The sequence below is a fragment of the Xenopus laevis genome, chromosome 6S (genome assembly GCF_017654675.1).
Source record: "Xenopus laevis strain J_2021 chromosome 6S, Xenopus_laevis_v10.1, whole genome shotgun sequence".
NCBI classification, from domain to species: domain Eukaryota; kingdom Metazoa; phylum Chordata; class Amphibia; order Anura; family Pipidae; genus Xenopus; species Xenopus laevis.
The window spans coordinates 73,107,558-73,124,987 of record NC_054382.1 but is presented as its reverse complement, the minus strand read 5'-3'; the positions used below and the strand labels follow the sequence as shown (position 1 = coordinate 73,124,987).

Below are 17,430 nucleotides of genomic sequence, written 5' to 3'. Positions count from 1 at the left end.
CGTAAATTTCTACCGGAATCTTTTATTTCTATAATCTCTTCTTTCCATGTACCTTTTTTATCTTGTGTGAATAAATGACTGAAGTGCATTCATAAAGCAATGGTGTTTTAAAACAGTGCTCCTTTAATATTATAGCGATTACGAGTGTTCATAATTTAAATATCAGCACTTGTTACATAAACATGGAGTTTGGAAGGAATGCTGATTAGCTGTAGGTAACAACTGAGTTGACATCATTATATATGAGCATTCCTCATGATAAATGATTAGTCAGTGCTTTTTACATGAAAGTGCTTTGCTATATAAAACCTGTTTTTAAATCGTATCATGTATTTTGTTCAAATATTATATAAAGCTTCATTAGTATTATTATTATTATGTACCAATTAAGGGGCAACAATGGAAGTTTGGTTTGTCCCAGTTATGCAAACCTTTTTATGGAGTTATGAAATGACGGGGTTATGAAATGACTGAGTTATTGTAAGGCTCGGCTGGGATTTGAGCCGGGAACCTTTAGGTTTAAGTTCCGACTGCATGCCTTGACGACTGGACCAGGTGAGCAGCTGGGGGACTTGCTCATTACCTATCTCCTGGCCTGTCCATTCTATTTCCAGCAGCAGCCTTATTGGTGGGTTGGGGTCAGCCGATCAGGGCTGACCCTGCCCTATAAAAGTCCAGTCCTCCTCATTGGTGGTGTTTGAGCATTAGCTACTGTTGGAGCACTGTGGCATTGCCCCTAGCTCCTACTCATGTGCTCCACCTGTTCTTGTTCCTAGTTCTGTCTTGTCAAGCTGCTTGATTTTAGCCCTGTTTCCCCTGCTCCTGGTGTCAGCCCTATCTTGTTCTGCTCCATTCCTCCTGCTCCAGTTCTCCTGCTCCAGTCCTCCTGCTCACACCCCCATCCTGACCTGTTCTATACCCGCTCCATTCTGTTCTGTCCTAGAGTCTTCGTCTTCTCCATCCCTTGCTGTCCTGTCACTGATCTTCACCCACTCCATCCTGTTCTCATTCTTGTATACTTGGCTACACTTTTACTAGTCATGGATTAGTTGCCCTTGCCAATCTATTTCTAGTCACAGATTCTTCGCCCCTTGTCACCCCTTTTTCAGCTCCTGTGGCACTCTAACTGAGACATTCTAACTGAACCTTGCCTGAAGGACTTGCATCTTCCCCACTTTTCCTTCTCAGCACCCCCTATCATTTCCTTGACAGTTATCTATTCAAAATAGACATCACCCCATGAGGGTGCTATAAAGATTGTCAGGTACTCACCGGTCTTCAGGCTGTGCAATGCGTTCCAGCCAGTGTCGGACTGACCCACCGGGATACCAGGAAAACTCCCGGTGGGCCCAGGTGGCAGTGGGCCCTCTTGCTGCTATTCATTTGGCCTATTTCATGGTCATTATCAATTTCTATGAAAACTAAGAAGCTAAATAGATGGATTAATAGATTATAGTATGTAAAGAAAAGAGACTAGGAGAATAAAGATTGAGTGAGAAGAGGAAGAATAATAGTACTGAGAGTGGGCCCCTGGTCTAAGTTTTTTGGGTGGGCCCCTGGTGTCCCAGTCTAACAGTGTGTGTGGGGGCCCATGAGGTAGCAGTCCCAGTGGGCCAAGGACCCCCAGTCCGACACTGGTTCCAGCGATGCATTCCAGTGATGTCACGACGCACACGCCGTGACGTCGGTATAGGGGGATTTGCTGGGAGCAGCGTATGGCGCAGGCGACTTAATTTCTTCCAGCACAGAGGTGACTCCAGTTTTTCCTAGCTATACTGAGTAAGTGATTCTCGGTTTATAACTGAACTTTGGTTTTGACCTTGCTACTGATTACTTGACTACGCTCCTGTTTAACCCTTTGGAACCCTGCTTGATATTGATCTCCTGTTGCCAAACTATGCTTGTCTGTCTGATTACACTTCTGTGTTAACCCTTGGAACCCCGCTTGATATTGATCTCCTGTTTCCAAAACTCTGCTTGCCTATTTGACTACGGTTCTCTGTTTAACCTTTGGAACCCTGCTCGGATTTGACTACCTGTTGCCGAACTTTGCTTGTTTTGGTTTACGCTTTCGTGCCTTGACCACTGTTACTTGTTTGAACTTTTTGATTACCGTGGGGGAGCTGTAGGGGTTGTCTTCCTGAACATCCCTCCCGGTTCGGTAAATCTGACAAAGAAAATTTGATTGTGGTATGGAATGATTTAAGATACCCTTAAAATGAAACAAAATTAGAAGGCAATGATATGTGTTTAAAATGCTCAGGGAAGTTTACATATAGGTTGTTATGTATCTGTAGATTTGGCCATTTCCCTTCTGCACTTCACATGCACAACTCCCTGTTATGCCACATCCTCAGCAATGCCTCACCTCAGTATATTAATTTGGGAGACTCCCAATAATCTGGAAAGGATAACTTCCCTGACAACCCTAAATTCATATGCAAATTCAAGTTGATGCTTCATTCAAGTCATTTTTTAAGACATACTAGTAATTTTAAGATATCTTTAAATGGTTAATTTGATTGAATTAATGTTATACTATTGTGGTTTGGTGGTAGAAATAAATTGGGTAATCTTACTTTTTGCTGACTTTTTTGTGCACATTTCTGATATCTAAATTTCTGCCTGTCATTTGTTTGCTTGTCAAGTTTGTCAATACTGGATACTGGATCACTTAGCTTGGTATTATCGAGGAACATCACTAGAATTTACTTTCACCCAAACGCTACTTTGCATACATTTGAAGTCAATACAAGATCTATAAGACCAAGAAAAGTATGTGATAGAACGGCTCATAGACTAGTTGACTATACAAGACAAAAACTCATAAAAGTATACCCTCGCAGTGTGAATTTCTTTGGGTTTTGTGGTAGCCAGAAGCACAAAAAATGCAAAAGTACAAAAATGCAATATAATCCTGGAAGCTAATGCCCCACAGTCAGTTGATAAATACTAGTTAAACCGGGCTGGATATGAAAAATCAGTGATGCAAAACATACCTCAAAATCAACAATGAACTGGTTAAGAATCAAGTTTTATTAGTTTGATTAGAGAGGCTGAGAGTTTGCAAATAGAAACTTCTGTAGGGGTATTAACAGTCAATCTGGTGGTGTGCACTATTGATATATAATTAAAGTAGAGTACTGACTTTTCAGAGGGTTATTTACTAAAATCCGAACATTTCTCACTATTTTCTTAAAACAGCTTTGACCAAACTCCAGTGCACATTTTTAATAAATAAATTAAAAATAATTTTAAAATGATTATTAAAAATAATTATTAAATAAATTTACTAGAAAAAAATCTGGTGAGTGGAAACACTCTAAAAAATCGTTAAAAAAAATCCAAATAGTGTGATTTTTTTCAGATTTGACTCCTGAAAACTCCTATTATTTCTTATTCTTGCCTAAAAACCACAAATTCTTCACATTATTGTACGAAACCCAGCGCATGATCATGAACGGGACATCTGCCATTGACTTCTACATGAACTTGGCAGGTTTGAGATAAATCACGAAAAATATGAGGGTTTTTTTTCCTACGAAAAAATCTTGTTTTCCCCCTTTAAAACTCCGACCAGAATATTTAGTCAATGTTTATCACCAGTAGAGGTTGTGTTAGCTTGTTTTCAATCTGACCAGGGTGCCATTCTTTGAACAAAGCTGGATATCAAAAAGAAAGGGTTTGAAATTCAAGCATTGAAATGCATTCAAATCAGCATATTTCTGTCATGCATAAGTTTGGCTTTAACCTCTTACTTCATCATTTCCATGTATACTACTTACAAATATTAGTTTTACAGTTTGCAGGCAGCTAGCATCATTGACCCTTCATTGAATTTTAATAGTAAACTGATTTATTGTAAAATTGTAAAATTCTGAGAGATACTTACACTACAAACTTGTATAGTAGCTTATGAATAATGTCAATAATGGAATAATTGGCTGTATGTTTGTCTGTGGCTTTCTCTCTTAATTCCATAAATTAGGTCATAATTATATTCTTACGTAAACAAAAAACACAATTTAATATATTTTCATCCTAAGAAACAATGATACTATAATGATAACTATTTTTTCTATGTGTTTTATGGAACCATATATATACATACTCATATGAATGCCTATGTCTGCCTATAACTGCATGTTGGTGACATCATTATCTTTAATATTAATTACAATTACGTCCCACCATATTCCACAGAGGTTTTCCATAGAACAGTGTTCACAACATACAGATTTACATACAGATTGCATACAATACTTTCTGATACAAGTCCTCTGCACCATCCATTAACTCTGGTGTGAATAAGTTGGAAACATATATGTGAATAAAGGGTAGTACACTCCTGTCTTGCACACAACACTGGCCTTGTTGCTTAGATAATGTCTGCATACAGACAGACATATCTTGTGACATCATCAGGCCTTTGATCATAGACTGTATGTACTGTATGTTAACATGTCTTACAAAGAATGAAATTGCCAAGCCTATTAACTAAGATCAAAGCACATTTTTATTATTTCAGCACCAAGTTACCAATTCCATAAACTAAGAAAACTGTATACATTATTCCCTGTATACTTCATGTAATATTATAACATTTTCAAAGTTCTTTCAATTCAAGCTCACAACACAATATATTAGATACAGTATTTTAAACTTCTAAAACAGTGGAGCTGTTGTGTAAATATTGGTACTTTTTATACCCTGCCAGGGCATTGAAAAGAATGCTCTGACCATTGTTTGGTGATAGAATATTGACAGTACAAAGCATATGCCATAGTTTACATAATCCCATAGTTTACATAATGCCAGGGTGTCCTTGCACCTGTGAACCTGTACTTTGGGTCTTGTGCAGAACAATGAGCAATTCACCAAAACAGATTGAGGTGATGAACTGGCATTAGGCATATGTTGTAAAGCACATGTATTGGTGCAAATGTCTTTTTGAAGTGCAATTTAGCACTTGCACATGCATTTGTACTAAATGACCCCTTATGTGTATAATTTACCCTAGGTTAAGAAGACAGCATCTAGCATCTATACATGTTCTGCTGTAAATATTACTTTGTATTTATTAACACAACTAAAAATTTACTTTAGAAAATCAATGTTGGGTCTAAAAAGTATTTAGGCTATGTGATGATGCATCGGAGAGTATTGCTAATGCATTGAGCGATATTACGCTAGCTGCACTAGCAGAGCCGAATTTCCATGATAAAAAAAGGGAAATTGGCTCTTTAATTTACCAGAAGCAGCTTTTTGCCTCATAGCAGGGATCCCCCCACCCCAGTAGCAAACTCTAGTCTGCTCCCCCAAATGCTGCCACCACTGGCCCTCACCAAATCGAACCAACCCTCCGGTTTGCATAGCACTTACTGCTTCCTTCCCTCTTGTACAAAATTGGGGGGTTGTGGAAGCACTCCTAAGGCTAAATCAAAGTATATTTAAGTATAATGGAAGTGCTACTTACAATGCACTTCCCTGGGCCCCTGTCTCATAAGTAATTCAATATAAATGTAAGTGCATGTGTTTACAAAAACAGGGGTTTTTTAGTTACAAAGTTATGATCATAAAGTTGAAAAGCCACCATACCACGTCAAGGTAAACCCCATATGGCGGTCCCTAACTTGTTTATTCTCAGGTCATAATATAAAAAGACAATTCTCTGCATAATAGCATTACCTGTATTCAGTGTTTGTGGAACATTGGTTTCACTCTGGAGCCTAGATCCTCCCCCGCCAGTTAAGGCTTTTAAGAGAGAGATTGCCCAAACCAACGCCCATATTTAAAAGCATAGGACCACCATTAGTATATAGGGGTGGGTATGGGGTGCTATTAAAAACCACATGAAGCTAAGCCACAGCTTCAGGCTAATACAATGTACAAAATTGGGGGGTTGTGGAAGCACTTGTAACCAAGATCAGAGGCAAGGGGATGCTAACACTCCCAGTTACAGCTGGAGGGAGCGGGCCTGAGTTGGCAGGGGCCACTCCAGTCCAGTCCAATCCTAGCGATGCGCTAGAAGGTAAGGCAGTCCTTTACTTTCCAAGCACACACAAAGGAGAAGGGCCACTTGCTATCTACAGTATGTAGCAATCTGGACACTGAGTTCGTCATCATAGTGCCACAAAGCTCAGACTTTTTGCCTACTTATGCCAACTAAACAGCTGTCGCTGTCCAACATTAACCAGGCAAAGTGGTATTTCTCTACAGAAACTACGTTCCTTTGTGCAAATATAAAAATAACAACACAACGCAGCATAAATCAGCCAATAAAACATAGAGTGAACAAACCAGAACATAATAGCCAGAACACTACTTCCTGATTTTCAGCTCTCTTGGTTTCCACTGATTGGTTACCAGGCAGTAACCAATCAGTGACTTAAGGGGAGCCACATGGGACATAACTGTTGCTTTTGAATCTGAGCTGCATGTTAAGGATCAATTGCAAACTCACTGAACAGTTATGTCCCATGTGGCCCCCCTTCAAGTCACTGACTAACTCAGAGTTAGAGAGCTGAAAAGTAGGAAGTTGTGTTGTGTTCTGTTATTTACCTAATTTATATTTTTACACTGAACTGTTCCTTTAAATACCTTTTCTCATGATTCGGCACACCTAAAGTTCAAGGCTTAACGAGCTAATCCAATCAATTTGTTATTGGCAGTAATCAGTATTGAGCAGTTACATGCATTCAAATTAGCAAAATTATAAGGCTACCCAAATTTTTTCACATTTGATTTCATTTCATACAACTGAATACTGCTTCACTAAAAATATTTGTTCAGGAAACACCCCAGTACTCAGATGGTCCTGGGAAATGAAAGCCATACCACTGTTATCTTGATGAAAATGGAGTTCATTATTATGCAGGATGAAAGGGGTTCCCAAACTTTTCATATGACTCTATGCACCTTTTAAAAAGGAAGGGACCTGATTAAGAACCTTTTGTCCTTTTTTGTATATCATTTGTTTCGCTTTTATTATTATGTGAAAACATTATTCCTAACCTATTATACCCCATTAAAAAATATGAGGACACAAGTTACAAACAAGCAAAGCTGCAGATCAAGAGATTTTGTGTACAGAGCATTGAACTTGATGTTTACTATGTTGACTTATATAGTATATATTTTCAGTTTAAAACAAAAGTGCATCATTTCTTATAATATACAGATCTGAATAAATGATGTGACACACTCAACATAACTAGTTATATGAAACAGGTAAACCAAAGAAGTATCCAGCACAGTTGGTCAGGGCTGCACTAAAAGAATCCTGACAAATCAGCATAAAACATAAAAAAGTAGGACATGGGACTGGAGCAATAGATAATATGTTATCTACAAAAATTCCACGAATGAATGAAATGATATATCTTGAATATTATTCCGGAGTTGTAAACCCACAAAACAGAGAAATCATTTCTTAAAAGTGAAAGCTCTGCATTGCAGTAGGTCAAAGTTGTGGGAAAATGAAAAGCAAATACAGTAGGTGGAAAAACTTCACAAAAATCAAGATTTTGGTACTGAGAAAAAAAACTTTATGCATGATTGAGCAAGAATTCACTATGCCATTGCAAATGATTTTATAAAAGTAATAGACAAAGACAATACACGAACTTTCATAACATTTCTGTCATTGGAATTGACAACTGAACGTTTTCCTCGAGGGAGAATTCTAACACGTAATGTCTAAGCAATGTCATAGCACTTATATAATCACACATTTTAATGGAATTACCTGCAACATGATTTGCATACTTTAAAGACAGTTTAAGGCAACGATAGTCAAAAAAATGTTGCTGTCAAATTCTTGACAAACGTTTAAGGAATTTCTTAAAAGGCAGTGGATTTAAGGTATTAAAGTTATGTCTAGAAGTAAGTAGGGTGATGTTGTTAGGGGCAATGATAAATATCATGGGTTTATGCCTGAGGGTTTTATAGACCCATTTGCTCCCATTAGCAATGAGTAGAACCTGTTGCTTCAGAAGTCAGAAATATCCATTAGCAAAGGAACCCATCAGATTGTAATGTAACACACTTTTTTGGTTCTTTTCTAGTTTTCCTGTAACATGGGGAGGCACATTTATCAACCATAGAATTCATTCATGTTCATGTGAGTTTTTTAAAACTCCCATAAACTCGAAAATTCGACCAATTGAAATGTATTATAAAAACCGAATTTTTTTAAACTCGGATCGACCCGAAAACTCGAATCGAATTTGATTCGAATTTTAATAACTCAACTCAGGAAGGCTGCAACCAACTCCAAATTGATCCCTGGACATCTCCCATTGACTTAAACAGCAATTCGGCAGGTTTTACATGGCTAATAGTCGAATTAGAGTTCTAAAGGGCCAAAGTATCTAAAAAAATCTAATTTGAATTTTTAGAAAAACTCTGATTGAATTTGAATAACTCCCTAGTCGAATTTGACAGTTTTGAGCATAAAAAAGCTTGAAAATTCGAATTTTCAATTCGACCCTTGATAAATCTGCCCCTTAGTTTGTAGAATTTATTGGTCTGTTGTTTTAAGGCAAACATCACAGGCTTCTGTGATTTTCTAGAAATAAAAAAAATATTTCACCTGTTATAATATCACAGATGCATATTATTCTTAGGCAGGGTTACCCCTTAGATCTGTTCAGCTGGTTACTCTCTATATGAATGCCAGACAAATCTTCTGCTATTCATGTTAAAGCTGCACAAACATTTTACAAACTAGGTAAATGTATTGTTCCCCATAAATTTACCGCGGACACCAGTTTTAAGGATCATGTGCATGACATGAACACCCATATATGTCTTCTTCCATCCTGGTAGGTAATAATAAATAAAACTGCAGCACTGTCTTGCTTTATTGCAAGAAATCTCAATTTAGGATCTTAATCATAAATGTAATTTAGGATTCCAACCCTTTCTGCATCAACCTTTTTCAGATGTGTACTAACACATTTAAAAAATGTTTGTCCCCAGTTAAAGTGGTGATAGAGTGCTGTTAATTAGAATATAAGATATAGAGAGTATATTATGTCATAGTATCTGTCTATGAAGATTCTCATTTATCCAGATCTAGGGTTGGACTGGGGGGCCTGGAGCCCACTGGGGCTGCTGTCCAGGGCCCCCCTCCGGACCCAACCGCCCCCCCCTCGCAGTATCGCTGTCATCGTGTGTGCAGACGCGCACTGTTTTTTCCGGGAGGCAGGAAGGAGCATTGCCGCGTGCACTACTTTTCCAGGTGGCTGCAGCAGGAAAAGTCCACACCTGGGTGCATATTTGAGCCGGGTGTCCCGCTGGCCCAGTCCAACCCTGTCCAGGTCATGACATACAGTATCTAGTAGAATTAAGTCAAAGGCAACTGGGCATTTAGAGTTTTTCTTGAAAAAATTTCACCACTCATCCGAGTGGATTCTTCAGTTCAGCTGAAGAAGTAGGGAATTCTCCAGCATTTAAACCACCCTCAAGGATGGTGAAACGTTTTCAAGAAAAACTCTAAATGTCCAGTTGGCTTTGACTTAATTCTACTAGATACTGTAAACCACTTCGGTACTTGCTGCCTCCTGAGAAAAAAACTCCAGTGCTGCCATCTCAAACAAGTGTCTTGGATCTAGATATATCCTTCTTTATAACCTTAGACCCTTCTCTGATTTACATTTGATCATGGCCCCTAAGTTTTAAATAGCTATTTATTTCCTTTAAAGAGAGATTTTTTTAAATTATTCAGTGATTATGTTTTGATATGGCCATAATCTATGGACTGTGATCCCATACTGCAACAGGGTCGAGTACATTGAGGCTCGATCATCTTTAGTGGTTTATCTGGTTTTAAATTGTGCAGTATTATATGATTTTCATTTAATTGCCCTGCCTGTATGATACTGTAACATGGAAAGACATGTTCAACAGTTTATTTTGCTTTTGCTGCCTAATTGTTGAGAGAAAAAATGTTTCCCTCAGGCCAGTTTATGTATTTAAGTATTTAAGTGGAATACTTTTATCTGTTCTGCACGCCAGCTCTAGGCTTATTGAGCTTCCACGGAAACAAAAGAAGACACTAATAAATAAATAATAATAATGTGACAGACTATGATTCCAAATTAATTTCTGTGAAAACGGTGGGAGTTCTGCTGTAAAGCTGTGCATTTGTAAACAGACCATACACACAGCACTGGTTTTAGGCAAAAAGTAACAGCCAAGGAATGCAGGAATCTGTTCTATATTTCTGAGGAGTGACTGAAGTATGTCTTTCAAAGGGGAACTATGAGCATGAATCTGCTTTAACATTCCCATTAAATGCACTGCATAGGTTTAAACTGATTTTTGTTGAGTGCATTTATGAGGTATCAAAATCAGTTTATATCATGTGTGCAAGTTGTAAGCCAGAGGATGCCCCGTGATTTTCTGCTAGAGTTCAACCTATTTATCCAGGAAAGCATTGGCTGTGTATTCTCTTTACCCATCTTCCTCATTCTTGGGAAGTCACTTCCAGCCTGCAGCTAGACATGAAAAAGCTATGTTCAAACCACTGTGCAAAACAACACTCACAACTGTATAAACAAGCCCAACTGCTTACAGACTTCTCCAGGTGTCTAGACAAGGCTCTCTTGAAAAGATAAAATGTTTCAACAACATCCTTTGGTCAAGCAAGATTGGTCAGTGATTACCTGTCCACTCCAAGAGGCATCCTGCTAGCAGTGAGTGGCAAGATGGATGTTGTTTCTCTGCTTGGCTGGCAGTTTGATGACATAGTGGGCACAATGACTTCCTGCAGCAGAAAGCTCCACATGATGAATTGACACCTTACAAAGACAACGGTAAACACACTTACCTGCTACAAACAATAGCGTTATTCTGTGCCTGGTGTAAAAGCAGGGACACAAAAGCAAAGGATCCAAATGCATGGGACTGTATCAAACAAAACACGTTTACACTTAAGTGCTGAAGCAAATGATTAGTTGCAGTATGGTATGCTAAAGATATTCTGATACTGCAAATATTCTGGAAATACTGTGTCACCTAGCTCACAATACATAATTCCTGATAACATGATAATGAGTTTACATGATTATTTTATTTAATATCAAAGTGTTGGCTCTGTTTAAAAGGTCTGTGTAAGGCAGAGTAAGGTAGAAAGACAGACAGACAGACAGACAGACAGACAGACAGATAGATTTTCTAATATTAACGTGGAAATTGTCATTTTTCACCTCCTACAGCAGCTCTGGGAGGGGGGTCACTAACCCTTTAAACTGTTCTAAATTGATACATTTAGTTGATACATTTCTTATCTTTGTCCCTGCTGAGCAGAATCTCTGGGTTTCATTACAGGCAGCTGTTAGAATTGATACAATAGTTGCTCCAGAGATGCTGCTGAAAAATGTATCAACTAAATGTTGCAAAATTGTAACAGTTTAGAGTCTGCGCCTGAATTACTGAGTTGTAGTGATGGGCGAATCTCTCCCATTTCGCTTCACCGAAAAATTCACAAATTTCCTGCAAAATTCGCAAAACAGTGAAAAATTCGTGAAAAAACGTGGAATCGAAAAGTTCTCGAAAAAATCTTGAAATTCTACCGTTTTCACTAAAAAAACGTGAAATTCGAACGTTTTCACGAATAAAATCGAGCAATTCAAAAGATTCCTCTAAAAAAATCGAGCAATTCAAACCTTTTCACAAAAAAATCGAGCAATTTGAAGCTTTTCACGAAAAAATCGTGAAAATCGGAGATTGATGCAGGCAGCAAAACGCGGGAAATTCGTGCCAGGCAAATTTATTCTCCCATCACAACTGAGCTGTCAGAAACTGAGCTGTTTGAAACCAAATGGCAGATGTATGACAAAGGAAAAAGTGGTGTAATTTAGAACAGTGTGTATTTTGATTCACTCCAGACATGTACACTATCATGATACACAACTTTGGACCTGGTACAACCATAGAAGTCAGTGTGACAAGTTCAGGAAACAATTTTAATATTTACTGTGTATGAATTTAGGTAGACTGGCAGGTCAATTTTTAATTAGAATAATAAGACTGACAGCAATAAATCTCAACCCTAATATATTGATTTTGGATTGCAGGTTCAGGAACACAAGAAATTCCCCCAACTTTTACAATTTTTTTTTCCAAATAGCATCTATTTTTACACCAGAATGGTGATGTATGGTGTAATTCTAACACCACAAACTTTACACACCTTTATAAATATGCCCCATGTTAGTGTGCAAGTATGTGTCTATGAGAAAGAAAGAGAAGTAAGTATTTAGGAATGTCTGTGTGTTTGTGTTTCTGACAGAGAAGGAAAAATATGTAATTAAGTTTGGTTGTAAAGGTTTGTGTATGTTTGTGTGTGTGTGTTTAGAGTGTACAATGTTGTAAGTGCATAGGCAACCGTGAGTATGTAAATGAGTGTGTCTCAGAGAGATTGTGTGTAGGGATATGTGAGTATGTAAGTGTGTGTATGTGTGTGTTTCTCTGAGAGCTAAATAGATGCTCAGATGATTCATTAAGCATGTAAGTTCCAAAATCACAGAAAACCAAGCAAGACCAAACAGTGTGCCTGGAGCACCGAGATCCGATATAAATGTAGATTTATATTGCTCTCCTTTATTCTTCCCAGCTACAGGTAGTTGTGAATAAATGTACCCTATCTGAATCCATATGGGCTATGGAGATGTCCAACCCAGTCCCTAGCACTTTGATGCAGAGGCTGCAGTCATAGAAGAGATCTAGCAAGCTTGCTGTTGTACTTGAACAAATCCTCAACATGTTTATCTACGTTTGAAAAATACTTTAAAGGCTTATGAATGGAGATGGGACACAATGTGCAGCAGTTTTAACACAAATGCTGGAAAGGTAATGAAATAAACATCAAAGGTAGATGCAAAGATCTATCCTTATCCATTGCAACTCCAAACAAAGGCAGGAAGGAGCGGAAAGCGAGCCAGACTACTGACAGGGGGTATAATATACTGAGAGCAATGGGACTCTGAAGCATTTGCAAAGATTAAAGCACTGTTTGTCTTCATATATCTGACAGCAGTGCTTTACAGTAGCAAAACATATCATTAACCTCATAAAGCTCCTGTAATCTGCAGCCTAAGTAGATGTTAACCATCCACATATCTGTACAGACTTATATAATATATATGTGTGTGTGTGTGTGTGTATGTATTTGAATCTGTGTTATTTCAAAACCTAACAAACATTGAGAAAGATTCGAGTGAACGCTGAAAGCGCAGATGGAAAGATATATTAGGATTATTCGCATTTTTAATTCTTACTTGGTGCAACTGCCTAGGAGTATGAAATAAGTTCTTGAAACCCCATAATGTGTTTTCATTACTCTTTTTTAAAAGGATTAACCCGAACCAAGAAGAGTGCCATCATTTCCCAATAGCCAAGGCAAGGATGGAAGAGGAATTGACAAATTAGAATAAAAGCGCACTCATGCGCAAAGGGGCGCACCCGAGCTGCGGAGAAACGTTAGCGCAGCATTAAGCCTTGCACCTGGATACACCTGCCGCTCTGAGTCTGGTCTGACTGCGCATATAGCCAGGGGCTGGACAGTAGTGATGTAAGCACACACGGACAGATGTTTGATAGTAATTCATATGCCTAATTGTAGTCACACTACCTATGCTCCCTCCTCCCTGAAGGTGACTGGGTGTCTGTGATTTGCTGGAGATAAAGTAGGTAAACTGCACGTCTCCTCCCACCTCTCTTGCTTCTATAATAGGCGCTGGCGAATGGAACTCTAGTGAGAGTACAATAGCAAAACAAGTACATCCTCAGACTGAAGGGACCCGACATCCCTTAACTCTGCGTCCCGCTGACAAGCCTCTGCCCCTACCCTGACAAAGTGCTAAGCCGCCGCAAGTGGAGCAGACAAGGGAAGGAGCAGCCCAGTCGCTATACTGGATCTGACAAGTGGAGCTGACAGGACAGGGGGCAGTCGCACAGCCCTGTCCGGGATGAACCTGGAGGTGTTTGCACGCACAAGCTTTGTAGACAAGGTGTGTCCTAGTGACCAGGAGGGCAGCTTGGCGTCGCCTCTCTCGAGTCGGGGAGACGAGTTGGGGTCGGACGGGGACTTTATAGCCAACAGCCCCAATCATGCCCTCTGTCCCAGAGATTCCGAAATGGACACTGACACCGGCAGCCTTGTGGGGGACGAGGAAGATGTCGTGGAAGAAGAAGAGCAGGTAAACTCAGAGAGAATTGCGGGGTCGGGAGATGGTTCTAGCCAATGCAGAGCACTAATTGCTGAGGTGGGCAAAACAAAGACTTACACCCGCCGACCCAAACCTCCCTACTCGTACATCGCACTCATAGCCATGGCTATCAAGGACTCGGCCAGTGGGCGCCTGACACTTGCAGAGATCAATGACTATCTGATGAAGAAATTCCCCTTCTTCAGGGGTAGCTACACTGGCTGGAGGAACTCAGTGCGACACAATCTCTCCCTCAATGACTGTTTTGTCAAAGTTCTACGGGACCCATCTAGGCCATGGGGCAAAGATAATTACTGGATGCTGAACCCAAACAGTGAGTACACCTTTGCAGATGGGGTCTTCAGACGCAGAAGGAAGCGACTAAACAGGTCCACCAAGTGCCTCAAAGAGCAGGATCTGCAGGGACTTGCAGAACAGCAGCACCAAATGATGAACCCAACTAAAGCAAACCAAAGCTGTTCCCCCTCATCCAGCCGGCTGATCATGGCACCTTCAGCACTTCCATCCTCCTCTACAAACTCCTCCTCCAACAGGTCTACCAAAGAAACCAACTCGGGGACCAAGTTCTCCAGCTCCTTCGCAATTGAAAGTATCTTGAGTAAACCTTTCCAGAGGAGAGAAAGTGAACCAGATCCAAGATCATCAAGTGGAAGGATCCTGTGGCCAACAGGTGCTTTGCTGCATTCTCCCTCCTCTGCCTCTTCTTATCCTATTGTACCTTATACCCCATCCACCGCATTGGCTGCCCCATCTGCATTGTACCCTATTAGTCCCCTTGCTAGCAATGCATCCCCCTTGCACTTACAACTCTACAGATACTGCATGTCTGAAGCCTTACTAATGCTAATGGATCCCAGGAGTGAGGGGCATTTGTTACCAGACCCAAGAGATGATCAGCTGTCTCATCGTGCTCCTCTCCACCACCCCCATCTTTTCTCTCCACCATGTCCTACCAAGACTCATTCGGAACATCTGGGCAACCCTGGGCTCTTACACACCCTACGCACTGCAGGTGCTTACCACCCTTATCGACATGAGACATTGCTAGCATGAAAAAGAAGGGAGGGGGGAGGGAAAGGTATGTTAGTTTGTAGCACCCTCTAAACCCTGCTCTTGCCAATTTAAGTGCCTTTATCAAACATGAGTGTTGTGGCAGAATTTCCAGAGTTTGTATACTGGCAATACAAGAGGGGAAATCAAGTTACCTTATTTGGTTATTTTTATGCAATGTTACTGATACAATTTCAAACTGGTAGCATGACTATACATCTTATTAGATGCTCATACATGATTGATTTCACTGCCAAGGATGATTTCCTTTTATAGCCAATGCAACTGGTTTGCTAACAACATCCCCCAAAGGAAAACACCCACCTTTTATTTCTTCCTGCGAAGGTATCTAGAAAACATGTACTTTTATCTGATCCAAAGAACAGGCCAATGACTCTAGATAAAGGATAAGCAACTGTCAGCAACACAGCTGTTGAAATACAACCCCCAGCATCCTTGCAGCTCAGTTTGTAAAGTCATTTTAGGTGTTGTTGTTAGGCAACAGGTGATGTGCTGGAGATCAACTATGCCTGATCTAGATTCACACTCAGCTGTTAATGTAATCATAGCAGGGTCCCTCAATCTGTAATACTCCTTGTATTCTATTGGTGTGGCTGTGCCACAAACTCTGCACTGGTCTATTTCTTCTTTTCTAGAGGTGAGAAAATTACCTTTAACTGCACTTTTTCCTTTTTTTAAAAAAAAAAAAAAGATATACGATATATCAGCTTTCTTTATTTTTTTGTGATGTAATACAGGGTATTGAATTACTGTGCCTATTCGAGAAATATTTTAAGATATTAAAGTTCTGTAATGCAATTTCTTAAAATTCCCACAGCATAAAAAAATTACCTCGACTTCAGCCAGTTTTCCTGGTTGTTACTTCTAGTTTGACTAAATGTATATATAATATATATTTCAGATTTTTTTTTTGCCATTCTTGAAATGACAAGTACAGTGCCTACTGTATCAATCAGTCATGCTATTTTAGGACCATTCTCTATGTATACTGTATTGCACTATGGCAATATAGTGAGAGATTTACACAATTCCAGGTCATTTCTGCTGTTAACGCAGGCATGTCTGTGCCAAAAATGATTAAAGCAAACTGTCTGTGTCTTAAATTATTTATAGCTTTTGTAACACAATCTTAAATGACAGGTGACCACTTACTGAATGTGGTGCCAATAAAATCTTTAAAAAAAATAAATATATATATATATACACATATAAGCTCGAATCGAGCTAGAGTATAGATTAATTACTGGTAAGATTTTGTATTTCTAAAAAAAAAGCATAAACGCTGCCAACACTGAGCAGAGTCTTTTTGTATCTGTGTTTTTATATATGTGTATTTTATTTGAACTGAGCTATACTGCTTATTTTGAAATAAAATTGTTGGAAAAAAAAGTGTAACGTTTGTGGTGATTCAGCAGTAGGCTTTGTGATGGTTGAAGGGAATTCCATAAACTTCATGACATGAAAAGTATGTGATGTGCGTGAGAAATCATAAAAGCAGCTCACTGTGAACGTTGAAAGAAACAGATCTGATTACACTATAAGGCAACTGCTCACCTTGCAAGAAAGCAGACATGTAAAACATAGCTGTCAGCTCAGTGATCCAACTGCTTTTTATCTTTACTCAAATGTAACCACAGATTTGACTGAACACCCACATGTGTGCTGATCTGAGATATACAGTATAGTGTATGCTTAAAGTACATACACACTGAATAATTTTTTAAATCAACAGCTGCTACAAATAGTTTTTAGCATAGGATGAAACTCAGATCTATAAATAAGAACTGTCCTATTGTAAAACTAAAAATACAAAAAAACTAAAGCAGAGGTTTCCATTTAAGTCAATTAAAATAAAGTGTGCCAAGAGCACAAAATAATAAATATTTACATATAAAAGGCTTAAAGAGGTGCAACTTGCTACTATGGCTAGGGAAAGCACATTTGAAATAGTTCAGGAATTCCAGGCTGGAATGTTTCAGGCTGAAAGATATCTTATTCTTTAAATGTAATAGAATTTAATTAGGATTTAGGCCATGTTTATAGACGTTGGTGCAACACAATAAATAATTGGAATTTTTACATGGGAGTGCCGGTTTCTTGAATACATGGTTATATATATTTT

At 39.0% G+C, this 17,430-nt stretch overlaps 1 protein-coding gene across 1 annotated transcript; it reads left to right on the top strand.

Moving 5' to 3' along the window:
• The first annotated feature begins 13,752 nt into the window (after positions 1-13,752).
• On the top strand, positions 13,753-16,031 carry foxq1.S (forkhead box Q1 S homeolog). Its single transcript, XM_018269456.2, has one exon. The coding sequence runs from the start codon at positions 13,977-13,979 to the stop codon at positions 15,288-15,290; it is 1,314 nt and encodes a 437-aa protein (XP_018124945.1). The 5' UTR covers positions 13,753-13,976; the 3' UTR covers positions 15,291-16,031.
• Positions 16,032-17,430: the final 1,399 nt, after the last annotated feature.

Excerpts from the sequence above, each read along its gene's own strand:
- foxq1.S (XM_018269456.2), top strand. The coding sequence starts at position 13,977 with ATGAACCTGGAGGTGTTTGCACGCACAAGCTTTGTAGACAAGGTGTGT.